Below are 17,308 nucleotides of genomic sequence, written 5' to 3' on the forward strand. Positions count from 1 at the left end.
AAGCAATTTGTCTTTATTCGTCTATATCAATATTATTTATGTAATATTGCTAACAAATTTTTCTTTATCTTCAGCGGAAATTCAATTCTATCTTTCCTTACTTGAAAAGCAAACATTCATCTTACGAGATTATACTCAGCCATATATAAAACCATGGCTGTTATAATCTGATAACTTACAGCACGTTGATAAATGGGTATTGCCTACAAGGTGAGATCGAGAAGGAAAAGGAGATGTTTGAAGAAATGTCAGAAAAAGAATATTCTGCCAAATATCATTTCATACCACACTCTGGTTGAAGGCTACGTAAAGGTGGGACAAGTAAGTGTTGCTCTCAAGCTCTTCAAGGATATGATCAGCGCTGGCACGTTACTGTAATTGACAATCGTAAGGGTTTTCATTACTCTTACGCATTTCTTCAGACTCTTGAATTTTCTGTAATCGGCTTATTTACCGTTGCAGCGCTGCACACTGTTACAATTACGAAAAACTCACCTTCAGGTAATTACAAAAGTGAGTCTCGAGGTCGTGACGCTCTGGCTGTGCTAAAGACATAACCACACTCTGGTGGAAGGCTACGTAGAGTATATGGCGCTTAATGAGGTAACAAGGAATTCCTTGAACATGATTCATGCAATGAGACTTGAGGATTGTGTGGCACTTGTAAACTTGTGACTTGATTTCGACATTTTAAGCTGAGATAATTCCCAAGTTGCCCTTTCGTGATGAAGTCCTTGTTTCTTTTTCTCTTTTTTGTTGTTGCCGTTTTCATGCTCTTCTCAAATCTCTGGTTCCAATATGTTTGAAAACTATTTATGGATTGATGGTACAGGGTTACATGATTAATAGGTGTGGTGATGATAGTACTGACGCAACTTGCTAAATTTGAGGCCTTGCAATAATTTTTTTAAAAAAAACGATCTTGTTGTGACGGTCTTCACTATTTTCTATGCAGTTGTTGGACAGTGCAGATAATTGCGCTTAAACTAGATATCGAGTTTGGTGTTGTTTTGGTGGAACTATATCATCTTGTTTGGCTTGTGTATGGTGTGTTGTGCTCATTCTTCTTTATGCTTCTCACCATAGCTTTGGTTAATGAAGATGGTTTCCTATATTAATATTTAGTCCTCAAAATAGTGTTGAAGACATGATCGGTTCAAAATTAGTAGAAAGTAAGCACCAGATTTTATGATGATCATTTTAACTCCTATGTTACATTCTCGGACCGCATTTCCTTGTTGATTCAAACTTTAAATGGCATCGCTGATAGAGAATTTTTCGTTGTGTGAATATCTTCTATGAATCGAAAAAAGAAAGAAATTAAATTAAACAACCGGAGGTAAGTATGAATGATTGGTTTTGGTACATGAGTAAAACAAGTATTTTTGTACTTCACATCTTCAATATTAATATGTACCACCCCCTTTTCAGAGGGAAAATGAACACTAATTATAGTATTTTTGAGGGGTTTTTAGTATTTTTGAGGGGTTTTTCCTAAAAATTGTCTTTTGACACTTTTATTAGTTAGGTAAAGAGAAGGAAATAAAAATTATAAAAATACCCTTGATAAATAAATAGATTCACTTTTTCGTCTTTATTTATTCATACATTCACTTAATTGTTTTGAGAAGACTAATCCAGAAAATAAAAGGAGAAACGGCAAACGGAAGCCTGTAGCAATAGAAGATCCGGACATTTTGTTTACATATTTCTGTTCATTAGCTGTAGTACTTGTTTATCTACTTTTATACCATTTTAAACATTTTGACCATTAACATCTTCTCATCCCATGATGTTTTTTTTTCAGCCTCTCAGCTTCTCATTATCAGCCCCTTGGTTGAGAGAAATTACAAGGAAATTATGATGTAATGTTTTTGAGGAAATTTATTTTTTATTTTCATTTCATTAGCTTTTTTAAGCACTGCACACACAATGTTCTATTGCTGAATTATAATGTTTTTTCTTCTCTGATGTATATAAGCTTGTATTATTCAATCAGCCATCAAGTGCCATAAATATCTCAAAGGTAAAGGAGATGTTTAAAGAAACGTCATCAAAGAATGTGATCTGCGATGGCTTGATACCCGACGATCCAACAAGAACTGGTTTGAAAAATATTCATGAAATGAGGCTGAATGCACATATGTAGAACAACTCTGCAATAGGCTGTTATGTATATTCTAGACATGAACTTAGTTTGGTATGTTAAGGTTCTAATTTTATCTGAGTGGGGTCAGTAACATATTTTATAGGAATCATTTTGAACTTGGTATAATGAAAAAATCGGAAACAAATTGAACTTGGTATTATATAAATAAATAAAAACTAAGTATGTACGAAATATTTCTGGATTTAAACCATCATTGAGAATTTTAAATCTATACTGTTGTTGTGCCATTTTTTTAACGTGTCCCGATTTATGTAATATTATTCTGATGAATCATTATGTTTACTATAACAGTTAAACATAACATAACAAGTGACTCATAATTCTGATAGAATTTCATTTTTTTTTTCAAGCATGGTTGCATTATTCTTATAAAGATAAGAAGGTAAAAAATTGTGTAGTTACAACAAATTCTTCTTAAAAACAATTAGGGTGTTATAGTATAACCAATTGAAATTAATGAATTTGTAAAATCGTTATAGTTTGTCTAAAATTAATGAAATAACTAAAATACTTATGTTTCTATAATTTTCTTATTGTGATTAAATATTTTGAAGGTGATAAATTTTTTATATCAATCGTCATAATTTTTAGTGACAATATCAAAAAAATTGACGACGTAATTTGACTAGTTTGCTTAAAACTTAAAATTTTAATCTTGTAATAATTACATAATTACATAATTTTAAATGACTTTTTGTATAATTTTTCCATATCTTTACAAAATGTGAAGTTGATTAGGACTGTGAAATTCCTGGACTGTCGCTCACACAGATTTCTGCATAGTCTGATACAATATGATGGAAGTTTATTGAGTGATCTCTGTTCGTTTGTTAATTGGTATAAAGTTCCGTGATGCTACTAATTAAACTGAGTGTATATATTATATATATGCAGTGGATGAGTAGAGATGCCAAAGCCTTTGACATTCAAAACTAAACGAAAATTACTTTTTTTTAATCGATTAGAAAGGGTACCAGTGAGGTGATTTATTTGGCATATCTTATTTCTTGTCTATTGAATGTTTTAAGCTTGAAATGGTATACTCACGAAACTGTATAGTCCAGTTAAAACTTGAAAAAAATAATAAATAATGAAAAAAAAAAAAAAAAACTCAAAGATTTGCATAGATTTTTTGTGGGGGTAGAGATGAAATTATACCTTGTGGTGATGCTCTTTATTATTATATATGCTGTTGCAAGATAATTGTGCTCAAAGTAGATATTGAGTTTGGTATTATTTTTTATGGAGCTATATGATCTTGCTTGGCTTGTGAATGGTGTGTTGTGCTCATTCTTCTTTACGCTTCTCACCATAGCTTTGATTTAATCATAACCAATTTTTTTTCTAGATGGTTTCATGAATTAGTACAAACAGCAGAGCTTATGAAGATCATTTAACTGTCCTATGTTACATGTCTAGAAAGATCACGTTTTCTTCTTGATTTAATCTTCAAATGCCATTGGTTAATTACATTTTTTTACAAAATCGAAACAAGAAGAATGAAGAGAGGGACATGTTGCTAAATTTCAAAGGCCAAAAAAAGCGAGAGATGGACATGTTGCGAGAAGAAAAGAAAAATAAAAATATTTTCGCCATTTCATAAACACCACCAAAAAAATAAAAATAAAAAATAATAATAATAATAATTTTAATCAAGGAAAAAATGCCGCTTTCGTTGCCGTTTCGAGCCTCTTGATTTACGAAAAATCGTCATACCGATGGAAAACCGAACGGAAAAATTGTGGAAAATGACAAGTGAAATGCCGTTTTCGATGGAAAACCGACGTGCCGACGGAAAACCGAACGGAAATAATGTGGCGAAACAAACACATACATATATATATATATATATATATATATATATATATATTTGTAAATATAGTCCAAATTTAAAACACTTCAAATCATACATATCTAGTATAAATGTTCCATACTGAATGACATACTACCAAATTGTTCATGAAATAAATATGTTTTACAAACATATAGTTACAATAGAAAATTATGTATCAATAGAATCCCGATGGACGTCCCGATTGGATAAAACTCGGTTGATTTTCTTGAAGCTCGCAATATTGTGACTAATAGAATCATAAGCTTGGTGATTATGTAATATGGGTTCTACTTTATGTTAGAGGCAGATTTGCCCGTTTAATTGAAGTTGCTATGTTAAGAACAGTATACATTTGTATCACTACTACAAATACAGTTTTCCGGTGCAGATGACTTTTGGGTGCGACTTTTCGCACCTAAAAGTCGCACCAAAAATTACTTTCGAGTGCGACTTTTCGCACCCAAACGTCACTGAAGTAACCAAAAAATTTCTCTGATTTTTTTTAAATTTGGGTGCGAAAAGTCGCACCCAAAAGTTCATCATACCTTTAGGTGCGACAAAGTCGCACCCAAAAGTCCAAAACATTCGTCCCCCTCTATTTAGCTTACTCTGCCAAAATAAAAGAAAAGAAAGAAAGGAAAGGAAAGGAAAGGAAAGAAAGAAAAGAATGAAGAGAGAAAGGGAAAGAGAGAGACCGAGAGAAAGAGAGAGGGAGCTGAGAAAGAGAGAGCCGATAGAGAGAGAGAGAGAGAGAGATAGAGATAGAGAGAGAAAGAGGTCGAGGGAGAACAAGAGAGAGAGAGAGCGAGAAACGGAGATGGAGCCCGAGATCTAGCGCACGACGGAGCGCGAGCGGGATCGGGAGTCGCACGAGGAAGAGCGGCCGAGGCTGGGCATCGCACGAAGAAGAAGGAAAAGCACGCGGCGAAGTAACTTTGACCTGGGCTTAAACACGAGGAGCCGAGGTAATTTCGATCCCAAAACCCAAATTTTCTAGGGTTTGAAACTTGAATTTGGGGCTTTTGTGGAAATCACTTGAATCTCTCGTTCTATGCCCGATTTTTGCTTGTTGAGTAGTGGATTGAAGGATATTATTTGGTTTCGATGATGATTCTGTGAGGTTTTGGTTTGTTCTTGGTGTTGGCCGTGTGATTCTGGTGTTGGCCGTGTGTTTTTGACGCTGGCCGTGTGTTGAGTTTGATTTTGAGATGTGATTATGAAATTGTTTAATGTTTCTGAATTCTGGATATTTGGATTGGGTTGTGTTTCGGCCGAGGGATTTGGTTATTTGGCCGTGTAAGCATGTCTTGGACGTGTGAGCATGTCGTCATTTTTTTTCGTGACTTTTTAGGTGCGGAAAGTCGCACCTAAATGTCGCACCCGAAAGTCAAGACTTTTGGGTGCGACTTTTCGCACCCAAGACTTTTAGGTGCGGACTTTCGGGTGCGAAAAAGTCGCACCTAAAGATATCTTTGGGTGCGAAAATTGACTTTTGGGTGCGAAAAAATTCGCACCACCAAATGTCTTTTTTGTACTAGTGATATATATAATAAATGTCATACACAAGCTATAATTATTCAAATTACGGTGTCTTAATTTAGTTTTATACTTCAAAACAAAAATAGTTTCATAATTGCAATTTTATTTGCTCTCGCAATGTTCAAGATTTGTGAAATATAGTTTCATAATAAGTCTACGGAAAATGTACACATGAATATTATATAAATAAAAAAAAACTATCGATTGCATATGTCCCTTGAATCTAGATGAGGATTTAGAAATAAAAATCAAAAGTTATAAAAAGGTATTTAAATCATCAAAATTTATTTCAAGTTGAAATGGATAAATATCAATAACTGGAGAGAGAAGTTAAAAAAATTCAAAGAGACATACAAAAAATTCTCCCTCACGTCGTTATCTCTCCTCTCATTTAAAAAAAAAAGTTCTCTTCACTCTCTTTACAGCTGGCCCCACTTTTTTTTTACTTTTGCTCAACTGTATTTTTTGTATTGTCGTTTGATGTCGTCGATTTTCGTCGAAATGACACGTTTTTCGTCGATTGTCGTTTCGGAAGCTGTGGATTCGGTTGTTCTCCGGCAATTTTTTTCTCTTCCTCACCGGACTGTATTTTTTTTTCCTTTGAAGAAGATAATAGGAGAGAAAGGGAACCGTATGAGATTAAGGGAAGAAAGAGAGAGGAAGAAAAAGTGAGTCCCAAGGAAAAATAGTATTAAATTGTTTGATGGAATATGTCATCTGAAGCAACGATTTTCATCGATTTTCTCCGGCATTTGAAACCATGATTTTAATATACTAACATTATTGGGCTTCAAAATAATATACTAACATTATTGGGCTATTTTGAAGAATAGCCAAATTGGCTCAACAATATTAAGGGACTAGCTCATGTTTCATTTTATTAAGTAAATAGTTCAACTTTAATAGACTACCTAAACTACCTCTATCATCCACAATAGGAATGGCAACGGGTACGGGTTTTAGTGGGTACACCATTACCATACCCATACCCGCCAAAAAAATACCCGTTAGCCCATACCCGTTAATCCGTCTATTTAAACGGGACGGGTAACGGGTATACCCGCCGGGTGACGGGTGCCAAAAATATGCACCCGTTAACCCGTTTTTTTTAATAAAAAAAAATTGTCACTACTACATAGGTTATATAGTAGTATAAAAGCTGAAATTATATGTGTGAGAGTACGTATAAGTTATATCAAAATTCTAGAGTTTTTTTTTAATGTTTACGGGTCGGGTTAATGGGTTAACGGGTCGGGTATGTTATTTCTGTCACCCGACTCGCCAGCTAAAAATGATAAGGGGTATTACCCGTTAACCCATTTGAGCGGGTATCACCCGGCCCGTTTAGCTCGGATACCCGACGGATTAACGGGTTTCGGATTAAACTGTCATTCATAATCCACAACCTCCCTTAACCCTAACTCATTCCCTCTCACCGCCGCCCATACCTCTCCGACGACGACTCCTCCACCACATCCGCCGCTACCACGCCCTCTTGTTCCGGGATCTCGAAGTTGCGGCGAGTCCAAAGACTGGATTCTCGCATAACCGTTTCACCAGCGAGATTCCGCGACCGAGCTCGCTCGTCTCCCGAGACTGCTGACTCTCCGCCTCGAGTCGAACCGGTTCGACGAAGGCCTCGACGAATCCTCGCCGCAGAAAAAGAAGAAGAGAAAGAAAAATCTCCGATTTTGTTGATTCACTGTAAATTCGCAAATAGGTTAATTTAATTAACGTACTGGAGTGAGTTAGGTTAATTAATTAACTGATTCGTGAATGATTTGAAATTCACAAAATATTAACAAAAATAAGAACGTAAGTCAATTGATATTCGAAGCATTCAATTAATTAACCTAATTCCTAATTCAATCATTTAGTAAATTAACTTTACTCACAAAAAAAATAAGAACCTAAGCTAATATTCAACCAATAAGTTAATTAATTAACCTAACTCACTCCAGTACGTTAATTAAATTAACCTATTCGCGAAGGAAGTGAGGGTATTATAGTCTTAGCCAAATATATGGGTTATTTGCTTAATAAAATGAAACTTGAGCTATTCCCCCAATAAGAATTGCAAACTTGGCTTGTTACAACAAATTTCACAACATTATTGGATGAGATATTTCACAAATACCGCATTTGAAAATGGTGATTCTCTTCCATTTTTTAAAATTTCATAAATTTCTCATTTTAAAAAATACTAATTATTTTATTGTTATTTTAAACTTAACAGTATAGAATTAAGAAAACCTTAATTGAAACTGTTTACAATAAAATTGGAATGTAATCAATGTTTGCAAACGTTTAGGAAAATAGCCAATGACAATTATATTTTACTCAAATACTCTTATATTAAGCATGTTATAATTAACAAAAAATGTAAATAATTTAAAATTTTGACAATTATTGTACCAATGGTGAACTTCGACGGAATTCTACAGTAGTAGACACGATTTTCATCTAACACAATAGGTCTATTTTTTAAGTTCTCCTCGCCATGAGTAGGATTTATGATCACTCAATTTCGAGTTCATATGAGAAATATATGGATTTTTGAAGTTTTGATGAAGGGAAAAAATATATATATGAGAGAGAAAGTGATTAATCATTGTAGCAAAAAAAAGGCCAGAATGACAAAATGGAAAATTTAAATGACTTTTACAAGTGCCATCTCATCTTTTAGCTATTTTCTAATAAGTTTTCAAACGTTAGTTATATTTCAAACGTGATGTTTGGAACCGTCTTTACAATTTCTTTTTGAATTAGCCAAAAATAAATAAATAAATATACTCTAGGCTATTGGGCTGGGCTGGATTTGCTCTTCCGGTCTCCCCCTCCAAACTTTGGAGCCCAAAGAGGTTTTTTTTAAAAAAAAAATAGAAAACAGGAGAGAAAAATAAAAAACGAAAAAGGAAAAAGAGAGAAATCAGAATTCAGAAGCAGAGAGAGAGAGAGAGGAGAGAGAGAGAGAGAGAGAATGGGGAAGCAGCAGAAGGCTCTGGGGACGACTGGGGAGTTTTTCAAGAGGAGGGACGAATGGAGGAAGCATCCGATGCTGTCGAATCAGTTCCGACACGCCTTTCCCGGACTCGGAATCGCCGTCGTTGCCTTCGGCGCTTATCTCGTCGCCGAACAGCTCTACGATCGCTTCTACGTCCCTTCCCATGACCAGCACCACCAACAAAATCCTTCCTCTCACTGATCAGGCAATTCCTCTTTCGTGCTGAATTAATTACAGAAATCGATCGTCTGTTTGTTTGGAATTTTGGATGAGGAAACCCTGGACTTTATCAATGTTGGTTCTTCCGACCATTTGTGAGGTCTCGGATCTCTCTTTTTTTTTTCTTAACCTAATTTCCGATTAGGTTTTCTATTGTATTCCTCTCTCGAATTCATAACCTAAGGTTTAATTAATTGAAGTGAACACAGCATGGATCAAATTTTCATTCTGCTTAATGTGTAATTCACAAATTATAAAGCAAATTGTTTCTATTCTTGTTCCTAATCTCGTCCTTAAATTTGTGTTTTTTTTTTCTTTTCCTCTCCGATTGCTAGAACTGCTATGCAACACAGTGCTCCTAATCTTTGAATAAAAAAGAGAAAGAAGAAAGCAAAATAGGGATTTTAATCATTGCTGAAGTGTTCCTAATCTCATTGCTGAAGTGTTTCTTTCATAGTTGATGGATTTTAATCAGCTGAAATCTGGATTTGGTTTACTATGCTGTGTTGTCGTTTTGTATCTACTGGTACTAATGATTTCTCTTCTCCTTTGTGTATTGTTTCTTGACAAATAGGGGTGGCATAAGGAATCTCTAAGTCTTGGAGATGGGATTTTTTTTTCATCTGAACTGTCTATTTGGGTCCGGTTTAGAAATAAGTTTCGCTGTTCACAAAAAATACTTGAGAATTAAATCTTGTGTGTGGGGAAAGAAACTATGGACAATGTTTTGTGTTTCTGGTTCAAGTTATTGGATTTGTACCTTTTGAGATCCTACTCGGCTTCCTTTTACCTGTATTTTATTTTAGGTGTTTCAAAGATTATATTCTAAGTTGGAATATAGCTCGTTGGTTTAATTTTTTTTTTTTTTTTACATTGATTTTTCTTATTTCTCTTTCCTGGTATCAAAAAATAATTCAAGACTGAAGTTATCCTGCGTTGTCATTCAGGCTATGACTACTCACTTCAATCCTGTTAAAAATGAACACGATTTGTTATATTAAATACCGAGAGCCTTTTCCAAAACTCTTATCATGGTCAACTTTCATAAATCTTAAAATAAGAAGAAACCATACAATCCCATCTTCGGGATTTTCTTCAGAATCAAGTTTTGTAAATTGAACCAAATTTCAACTGATTCAAAATCGTCTCCCGAAGTTAACAATGCAAATTTCATTTTTCATGTGATCAGTGCCAATATAAATGAATGTCTTTTTATCTTTTTATCCTATCAAACAACGTGTCATAACCCTGAACATGCCAAACCCGGGTTGCCATTTTTTTTTTTAATGGAGGCTTATTATGTCCTAAATCTGAAACTGAAAATCATTTCATCAGTTACCAAGTACATAAGATTTCCCTTACTAATTATTTCTCCAAATGAGTCCTCATCGACTTGTAAAGAAAGAATACATTATTATTTCCGCGGTACAACACACTTAACTTAAAATGAAATTAAAGAAGGTAATGTCGGGATCACGTAAACCTGAACTCTAAATGAAAACCAATAGTAAACCCGAACAAGAATACCAAACATCATACAGATGGATAATCTACAATTCTAATTGCTAAGACAAAGGTTTCTGCGGAGATGGCAAAGCGTCTTTTACTTCTCCGGTTTTGACATCAGAAACCTTTTCTAGATCAGGGAGGGTTCTCAAAACCTGAAGAACCAGTGGAACAACATCAACAAACAACAATAGGAAGTAGGATGATTTATATTTATGTTTATAATAAATAATTATAAATATGAACTACCTGGTACAGATACCACGAAGCAAAAGCATCGGTCGCGGCATAGTCTAACTGGTCCTTGGATAGACTATTGACCTCCCAATTTCCTAGTTGAATCTTTTTGCTCTTAAGGAGCTGCAGTTTCATTGAGATTAAATAAATCAGATTAGTGGATACAGAGTATGTGAAGCTATGCCACGGAATCGCATGCCATCAATTAAATAAATGGATTCTCTCATCTCTTCAACCTATTTGTTCTCAATCTAAAAATGACTGCTGCATAAATTATATCACGTTATTAGACACCTAATACGCAAACAGCAAAAAAAAAAAAAAAAAAAAAAAAAAAAATCTAAACTTGTGGGGTTCAAACTTGTAAAACACGATTATGTCAAAAGATAATGGAATCGTGATATTGCATAAACTTTTTTGTTTTATAATAGTTTTTCGTTTTTGCAATTTTTATTCATATTTAATTATTTTTAATAATTTTGAAATAGCAATAAAGCTAGTATAAGCGGGTATTGGTAATGACACCCTTAATGTTCATCATCCATTCATTAAGTAGTTTTACCAAGAATTAGAAGTAAAGTATATGGTTGTTAAGAAAGAAAAGGGGACCAATAATTTTTGTCATAGAAAAGCCATATGAATGAACACCTGTTTAGATACTAGGTTCTCAGTAAGAGAAGCAAGACCCCAACTCCGAGACTCTCCAGCAATTTTTTGCCTGGCTAGACAGCCAAGCTCTTCCACTGCTTCAACAGTTACGTTATAGTCTTTGAAAACCTTAACAGCATCATTGCCGATGCCAACTCCGACCTGGGAAAATGTTATATTCGACATGATGATTGTATCATAGGCAGAGAAAACAGGCTAAAAAAAAAATCGCTGACCTTAAGAAGCATAGAATTCTCAAGAAGGGACTGTAGACGTTTAGGTATGCCAGAGTGAAAGATGTGCATTACGTGACAATGATTAGCATCGACACACAATTGCATAACTGCAACTTTTCCAGGTGAAGCCCCTGAAGTATTTAAGTTTTTCTTTAGAAGGTAAAAAAATTTGGGCAAAAGATTCAAAGCATCCGACAAATGAATAATTAGAAAGGGAAAAATTGTTCCGTTATATTTTATTGGGCGACATGTGATTAAGCTATCGGACTTCCGAGAGGCCACGGAATCTCTTCCTCCCTACAATTTCATGATCCTCTTCTCCACGGATCGCTATTGTCTATAAGCTAACTTAGCTTTGTAATCTATTTTAACCCCTTACTTATCTACTTATTACTATAATTCTATAATATATATGCAAGCTCTAGCTGTAACAAAATCCTTTATGTTTCTTGGGTCGAATACAGCACGAGTCAAAGTCTAGTTCCGGGTACAAGCAATTAAGTAAGAGAGAACCAGAGCGGAACAGACTTTGGACTCTACATAGCACTAACATCATGTAAATTTGTAATTATACACTCTTTTTCTAGGATTGGATTTTTTTTTTTTTTAGATGGCAATTTGATCAACGGACCCTCCCAGCCGCAAGATTTTGAGCATTAGGGACCGATCTTGGGACCGCCAAGATGAATTATTAAGCTATTGAGCATTCATATATAAATTGCAATGCACGATAGAGATTGCTTATATTTCATACCTTCTAGCTCTTTTTCCCAAGCTTTGATCTCATCCTTTCCCTAGACTTGTTCCAAATGACGTTAAAAAGCACTCCTTGAAAACATAAGGTAATTTTACGACTTGACGAATACTAATACAAATCTTGTTCCTAATTAAAACTATCAATCATAAAGCCATTGTGTGCTAAGTAGTTGAATTATTATCAGTTTAAGACGAGATTCAAGATTGACGAGTGATACTAGCTCAAAAGCCAAGCTAACAAGACCATTGAGAGAGAGAGAGACAGAAAAAAAAAAAAAAAAAAACCTTTTCTGAACGAAGCTTTCCATTCAATGTCGAACCCGATCGCAACTTGTCCAACTTCTTTTCTCTTCGCTCTAACAATCTCAAGAAGTTCCGTTGCCGCTCTTTCAACCTCGCTTGCTGTCTTGCTATACTTGATTATCCCTCGGAATTTCATCACAGGGTATTTCAGCTTCGCGGTTCCTGTGATCAAATCAAGTTTACAAGAACGATCATTCAAAAAGACAATATTGCATTCCTCATATATACAATGGTAGATATATTAAAGCCTGATAAATTTGAAATAAACATAATCCTGTGAACAAGTTTCTTAAAAACCACATAAATGACTCTTTCTCTTGGTAAACCTTATAAAAGACAAACCATGGCCAACTAAAATTACAATGGGAATGAAGCAACCATTTTTTTTTTTTAAGTTGCTTGTGTTTCAGATTGATACGTAACGAGAGAGAATAAAACAAACACTTAAACATAAATCATTTCTTAATCGTGAAAGAACAATTCACTTCATTTATCGCACGGCATTTGGTACTTTCGGGCCAATGCAAATTTATTCAAGTTTCACAATCTTACACTATCATTCACTTGCTTCCAAAAACCTAAACGAAACAGACAAACTTAGTGACGAACAAACTGAATTCCTATCCAACAAGAGAGAGAGAGAGAGAGAGAGACCCTGGCAAGGAGATGGAGAGAATGGACGAGGATGCTGTAGAGCGAGGACGGAGTTGGGAAGTCGGCGGCGACGGAGATCGCCGTCGTCGCCGGTGCGGCGGATTTTCGAGGCCGATCGGAAAGCAGCTTCGATGGTGTCGAGATCTTGGTCTGTAAACGGTTCGTCGTCACTGTCGTCGTTCCACTGCGACGATGAAGATGCTGACACTTGGCCGCCATTGTTTCGCTCCATTTTCACTCTCTTTACCACTCATTCTTGTTTTTTTTAAAGAAAGAAAAAAAAAATTACGAGTCCAGTTTCTTCAGAATCGCATTAATTTAGCTTTATATTTTTTATTATTAAACTTTCCTTAATTTCATAATTCATAAGAAAACAAACTATCATACATTTTTTTTAAATGAGTTTTATTTTTTATTTTTTTTAAAGGGCATCTGCAAAATCGCTGTGCGAACCAAAAAAATGAAATCGAAGATGATCGATGATAGATATCAAATTAAAATATTTTAAAATATATCATTTAATATAAATAAAAAAAAATATATAACAACTTGATGTCATATAAATAATACTAAATACATCTATTATTAAATTCCAGCACTTTGTCAGGATCCTCTGAAAGGATTTGGGAGAGATTGGGAAAGATGAGAAAGAGAAAGCTGTAATTGTATATTCCAATCTCTATGTTCACATACAAAAGAGAATAGACAGTATTTATACTTAGGCCTATCAGGATGGAGAATGCCACATAGGCAGAGCAAATACAAATGACACAAAACCCATTTATACTCTGGTATTCTAACAGCCCCCCTCAAACGAAACAGTCTATGCATCAAAGACTGTGAGTTTGGACCGAAGCGCCGGAAAGGAAGAATTCGAGATGGGTTTGGTAAGAACATCAGCGATTTGCTCTGACGCCGGGATATGCTTCACACGGATCAGACCAGCCGCTACCTTTTCACGAACAAAGTAGAGGTCCATCTCCACATGCTTCGTACGCGCGTGAAGAACCGGGTTAGCAGAAATCATGACCGCACTTGCATTATCACACCAGACATCCGGTGGCCGGGATTGAGGTACAGCAAGTTCAGTCAGAAGCGCACGAACCCAAGAGATCTCAGACACAACGGAGGCAATACTTCGAAACTCTGCCTCTGCAGTACTCTGAGACAAGGTATGCTGTTTCCTCGAGGACCAAGACACCAAATTAGGACCCACGAACACGCAGTGACCAGAGGTTGAGCGCCGATCATCCGGATCAGCACCCCAGTCTGCGTCACAGAAACCAGTGATGTTCATGTGAGAGGCACGGCTGATGCGAATCCCCAACGCAGCAGTGCCAGCGAGGTAACGTAAAATTCGCTTGACCGCCTTCCAATGTGCCTCACGAGGTTCGTGCATAAATTGGCACACTTTATTCACAGCAAACGCGATATCGGGCCTGGTAATCGTCACATATTGCAGCGCCCCCACAATGCTCCTATACTGGTGTGGATCCGAGAGAAGAGGAGAGACAAACTTGGAAAGGCTAGGAGACGTAGCCATCGGCGAAGGCATGGGCTTGGCATTGAGCATATTCGCTCGAAGTAAAAGGTCATGAATATACTTCTCCTGAGACAAGACCAAACTGTGAGCCATGGAGGAGACCTGAATGCCTAAGAAATAGCTGAGAGAGCCGAGATCTTTCAGCGAGAAACGCCGCTGAAGACAGCGAAGCAAATCCTCGATCGCCGAAGACGAAGACCCAGTGAGAAGAATATCATCAACATAAACCAACACAAACAACGAATCGCCACCAGAATATTTTATGAACAACGAGTTATCAGCCCGAGACACAGCAAAGCCTAACTCAAACAAAGCAGTTTGCAGCTTCTCATACCAGGCACGAGGCGCCTGTTTAAGACCATAAAGAGATTTCCGAAGCTTGCACACGTGCCTTGGAAACCTCGGATCAGTAAACCCCGGAGGCTGACGCATAAAAACATCTTCATGGAGATCACCATTAAGAAACGCGTTGTCAATGTCCAACTGACGAATTGACCAGTTCTGAGAGACAGCACGTGTGAGAAGAACACGAATCGTGGTGTGCTTAGCTACAGGGCTAAAGGTTTCACCGTAATCACATCCAGCCACTTGACTACACCCTTGAGCAACGAGCCGGGCTTTGAGTTTATTCAACGTGCCATCCGGATGCTCCTTAACCTTGAAGACCCACTTGCAGCCAACAAGACGGCGATCAGGCGGAGCCGGAACCAAATCCCAAGTTCTATTTCGATCAAGAGCAGACAGCTCAGCTTTCATGGCAGCAGTCCAACCATCATGATTCAAAGCCTCCGCCACATTAAATGGCTCTCGAGCAGCGACAAGAACACGATGCTTGAACACACCCAACTTTCCTCTAGTCACCATAGGATGAGCATTCACCGTCGGAGCAGTATGAGACACGGGAGCAGGATGTGATGAAGAACACACTGAAACAGCCGGAGCTGTATCATCCTGAGCCTGCAAAGAACCAATCTGCGGCTGCACTGCAAAGCACTCATCAACAGGAACATGATCGACAGGTAAAGGGTTCAACCGATTCACATTATTGGTCAAAGACAACGGAGTTGACACATGAGACACTGGAACAAGAGGAATTTGAGCTGAACAGAGACTAGAAGGAACACTCGAACTTGATGACGGAACAGAAAGAGAGTTGGACATTTTGTGAGGAAAGTGACGCTCATTAAAGACAACATCACGAGAGATATAGAGACGACCTGTTGGGGATAAACACTTATAACCACGATGATTGAGACTATAACCAATAAAGGTACACTCAACAGTCCGAAAATCAAGCTTATGACGATTGAACGCGCGAATATTCGGATAACACGCACAACCAAACACACGTAACAAGCTATAATCTGGTTTGACCTTGTCAAGGACCTCAATGGGAGAGGAATTATTCAAAACAGGAGTAGGAAGACGATTATGAAGATACACAGCTGTGCGAAAAGCCTCATCCCAAAACTCAAAACCGAGACCAGACTTAGCAAGGAGAGTAAGACCATTTTCGACTATATGACGGTGTTTACGCTCGACAAGACCATTTTGTTGGTGCGTATGAGGACACGACACACGGTGAACAATACCGTGTGAGGCAAGAAAATTCGAGAAAGCAACAAACTCACCGCCACCATCAGATTGAATAGATTTAAGTTTATGAGATGTTTGAAGTTCAACTTGAGCTTTGAAACTCTTGAAAACATGCAATGCATCAGACTTGTGTTTGAGCATATAAATCCAGGTAAAACGAGAGAAAGCATCAATGAACGCAATATAATATCTATAACCATTTTTTGAAACCATATGAGCAGGTCCCCAAAGATCAGTATGAACAAGCTGAAGAGGTTCAGTGTAAATAGAATGAGACGCAGGAAAAGGAAATCTATGAATTTTCCCATAACAACACGAATCACAAAAAAAATCAGCATTCTTAGTACACACTTGTTTATTACATTTGACCAAGACAGACTTAACAATTTGAGAAGATGGATGACCCAATCGGTCATGCCAAACAGAGAAATCAACAAAGGGAGTGGACTTGGAAACACTGAGAACACTGTGTTTGACTGGAAATGACTCTGAGACTGACGCTTTGGACGACTTCACAATAGACATTTGAGAGGGATCAAAGGTATACAGGCCATCCCTAAGCTTGCCTTCCAGAAGAGTAGTGAGAGTACTCCGATCCTTAACAAAACAACAATCGGAAAAGAATTCAAAGAACACGTTATTATCACGACAGAACTGAGAAACACTAAGCAAATTCTTTGTGATTTCAGGCACATGAAGCAAATTTGACAGACTCAATTTCTGAGAAGTGGAAGGACTTGAGATAAGAGAATGACCAATATGTAGAATAGGTAAACCCTTACCATTGCCAATATGAACCTGATCCTGACCATGATAGTCGGACTGGAATGCGAGATTGTTCAGATCGGCAGTGACATGAGAGGAGGCACCAGAATCTGGATACCAATTCTGGTCTGGAGTGTAGTGAGGAGAGGCAGCAAAGTAGGCCTGAGCTGGAGCAGCAAACATTGCTTGAGGTTGAGAACCACGACCAAAACCTCTTCCTCGATTGAATCCACCACGAAACTGCTGCTGAGTTTGAGATCTGTACGAGTCATCATACCTGTAGAAGCAGTCAAGAGCA

At 36.9% G+C, this 17,308-nt stretch overlaps 2 protein-coding genes across 2 annotated transcripts; one reads left to right on the top strand and one right to left on the bottom strand.

Annotated features, from left to right (window-relative positions):
- The first annotated feature begins 8,455 nt into the window (after positions 1–8,455).
- Positions 8,456–9,631, top strand: LOC149394105 (NADH dehydrogenase [ubiquinone] 1 beta subcomplex subunit 3-A-like). Its single transcript, XM_089616371.1, has 2 exons — positions 8,456–8,752; positions 9,341–9,631. The coding sequence occupies exon 1, from the start codon at positions 8,524–8,526 to the stop codon at positions 8,746–8,748; it is 225 nt and encodes a 74-aa protein (XP_089472497.1). The 5' UTR covers positions 8,456–8,523; the 3' UTR covers positions 8,749–8,752; positions 9,341–9,631.
- Positions 9,632–10,131: 500 nt separating this feature from the next.
- On the bottom strand, positions 10,132–13,425 carry LOC149394106 (3'-5' exonuclease-like). The gene is made up of 6 exons (XM_089616369.1): positions 13,107–13,425; positions 12,435–12,614; positions 11,394–11,524; positions 11,158–11,319; positions 10,522–10,632; positions 10,132–10,427 (listed from the first exon to the last, which is right to left on the bottom strand). Exons 1-6 carry the CDS (start codon positions 13,336–13,338, stop codon positions 10,332–10,334), a joined length of 912 nt encoding a protein of 303 aa, XP_089472495.1. The 5' UTR covers positions 13,339–13,425; the 3' UTR covers positions 10,132–10,331.
- Positions 13,426–17,308: the final 3,883 nt, after the last annotated feature.

The sequence above is a fragment of the Urtica dioica genome, chromosome 6 (genome assembly GCF_054948205.1).
Source record: "Urtica dioica subsp. dioica isolate 48M chromosome 6, U.dioica_male_clone48M_v1_H2, whole genome shotgun sequence".
NCBI classification, from domain to species: Eukaryota; Viridiplantae; Streptophyta; class Magnoliopsida; order Rosales; family Urticaceae; genus Urtica; species Urtica dioica.

What these genes read in the sequence shown, in the direction of transcription:
- LOC149394105 (XM_089616371.1), top strand. Translation starts at nt 8,524, where the DNA reads ATGGGGAAGCAGCAGAAGGCTCTGGGGACGACTGGGGAGTTTTTCAAG.
- LOC149394106 (XM_089616369.1), bottom strand. Translation starts at nt 13,338, where the DNA reads ATGGAGCGAAACAATGGCGGCCAAGTGTCAGCATCTTCATCGTCGCAG. An exon ending in CTCTCCATCTCCTTGCCAGG is followed by an intron (nt 12,615 to 13,106) that starts GTCTCTCTCTCT and finishes ATTTGATCACAG; the next exon opens with GAACCGCGAAGCTGAAATAC. An exon ending in CTTCGTGGTATCTGTACCAG is followed by an intron (nt 10,428 to 10,521) that starts GTAGTTCATATT and finishes CTGGTTCTTCAG; the next exon opens with GTTTTGAGAACCCTCCCTGA.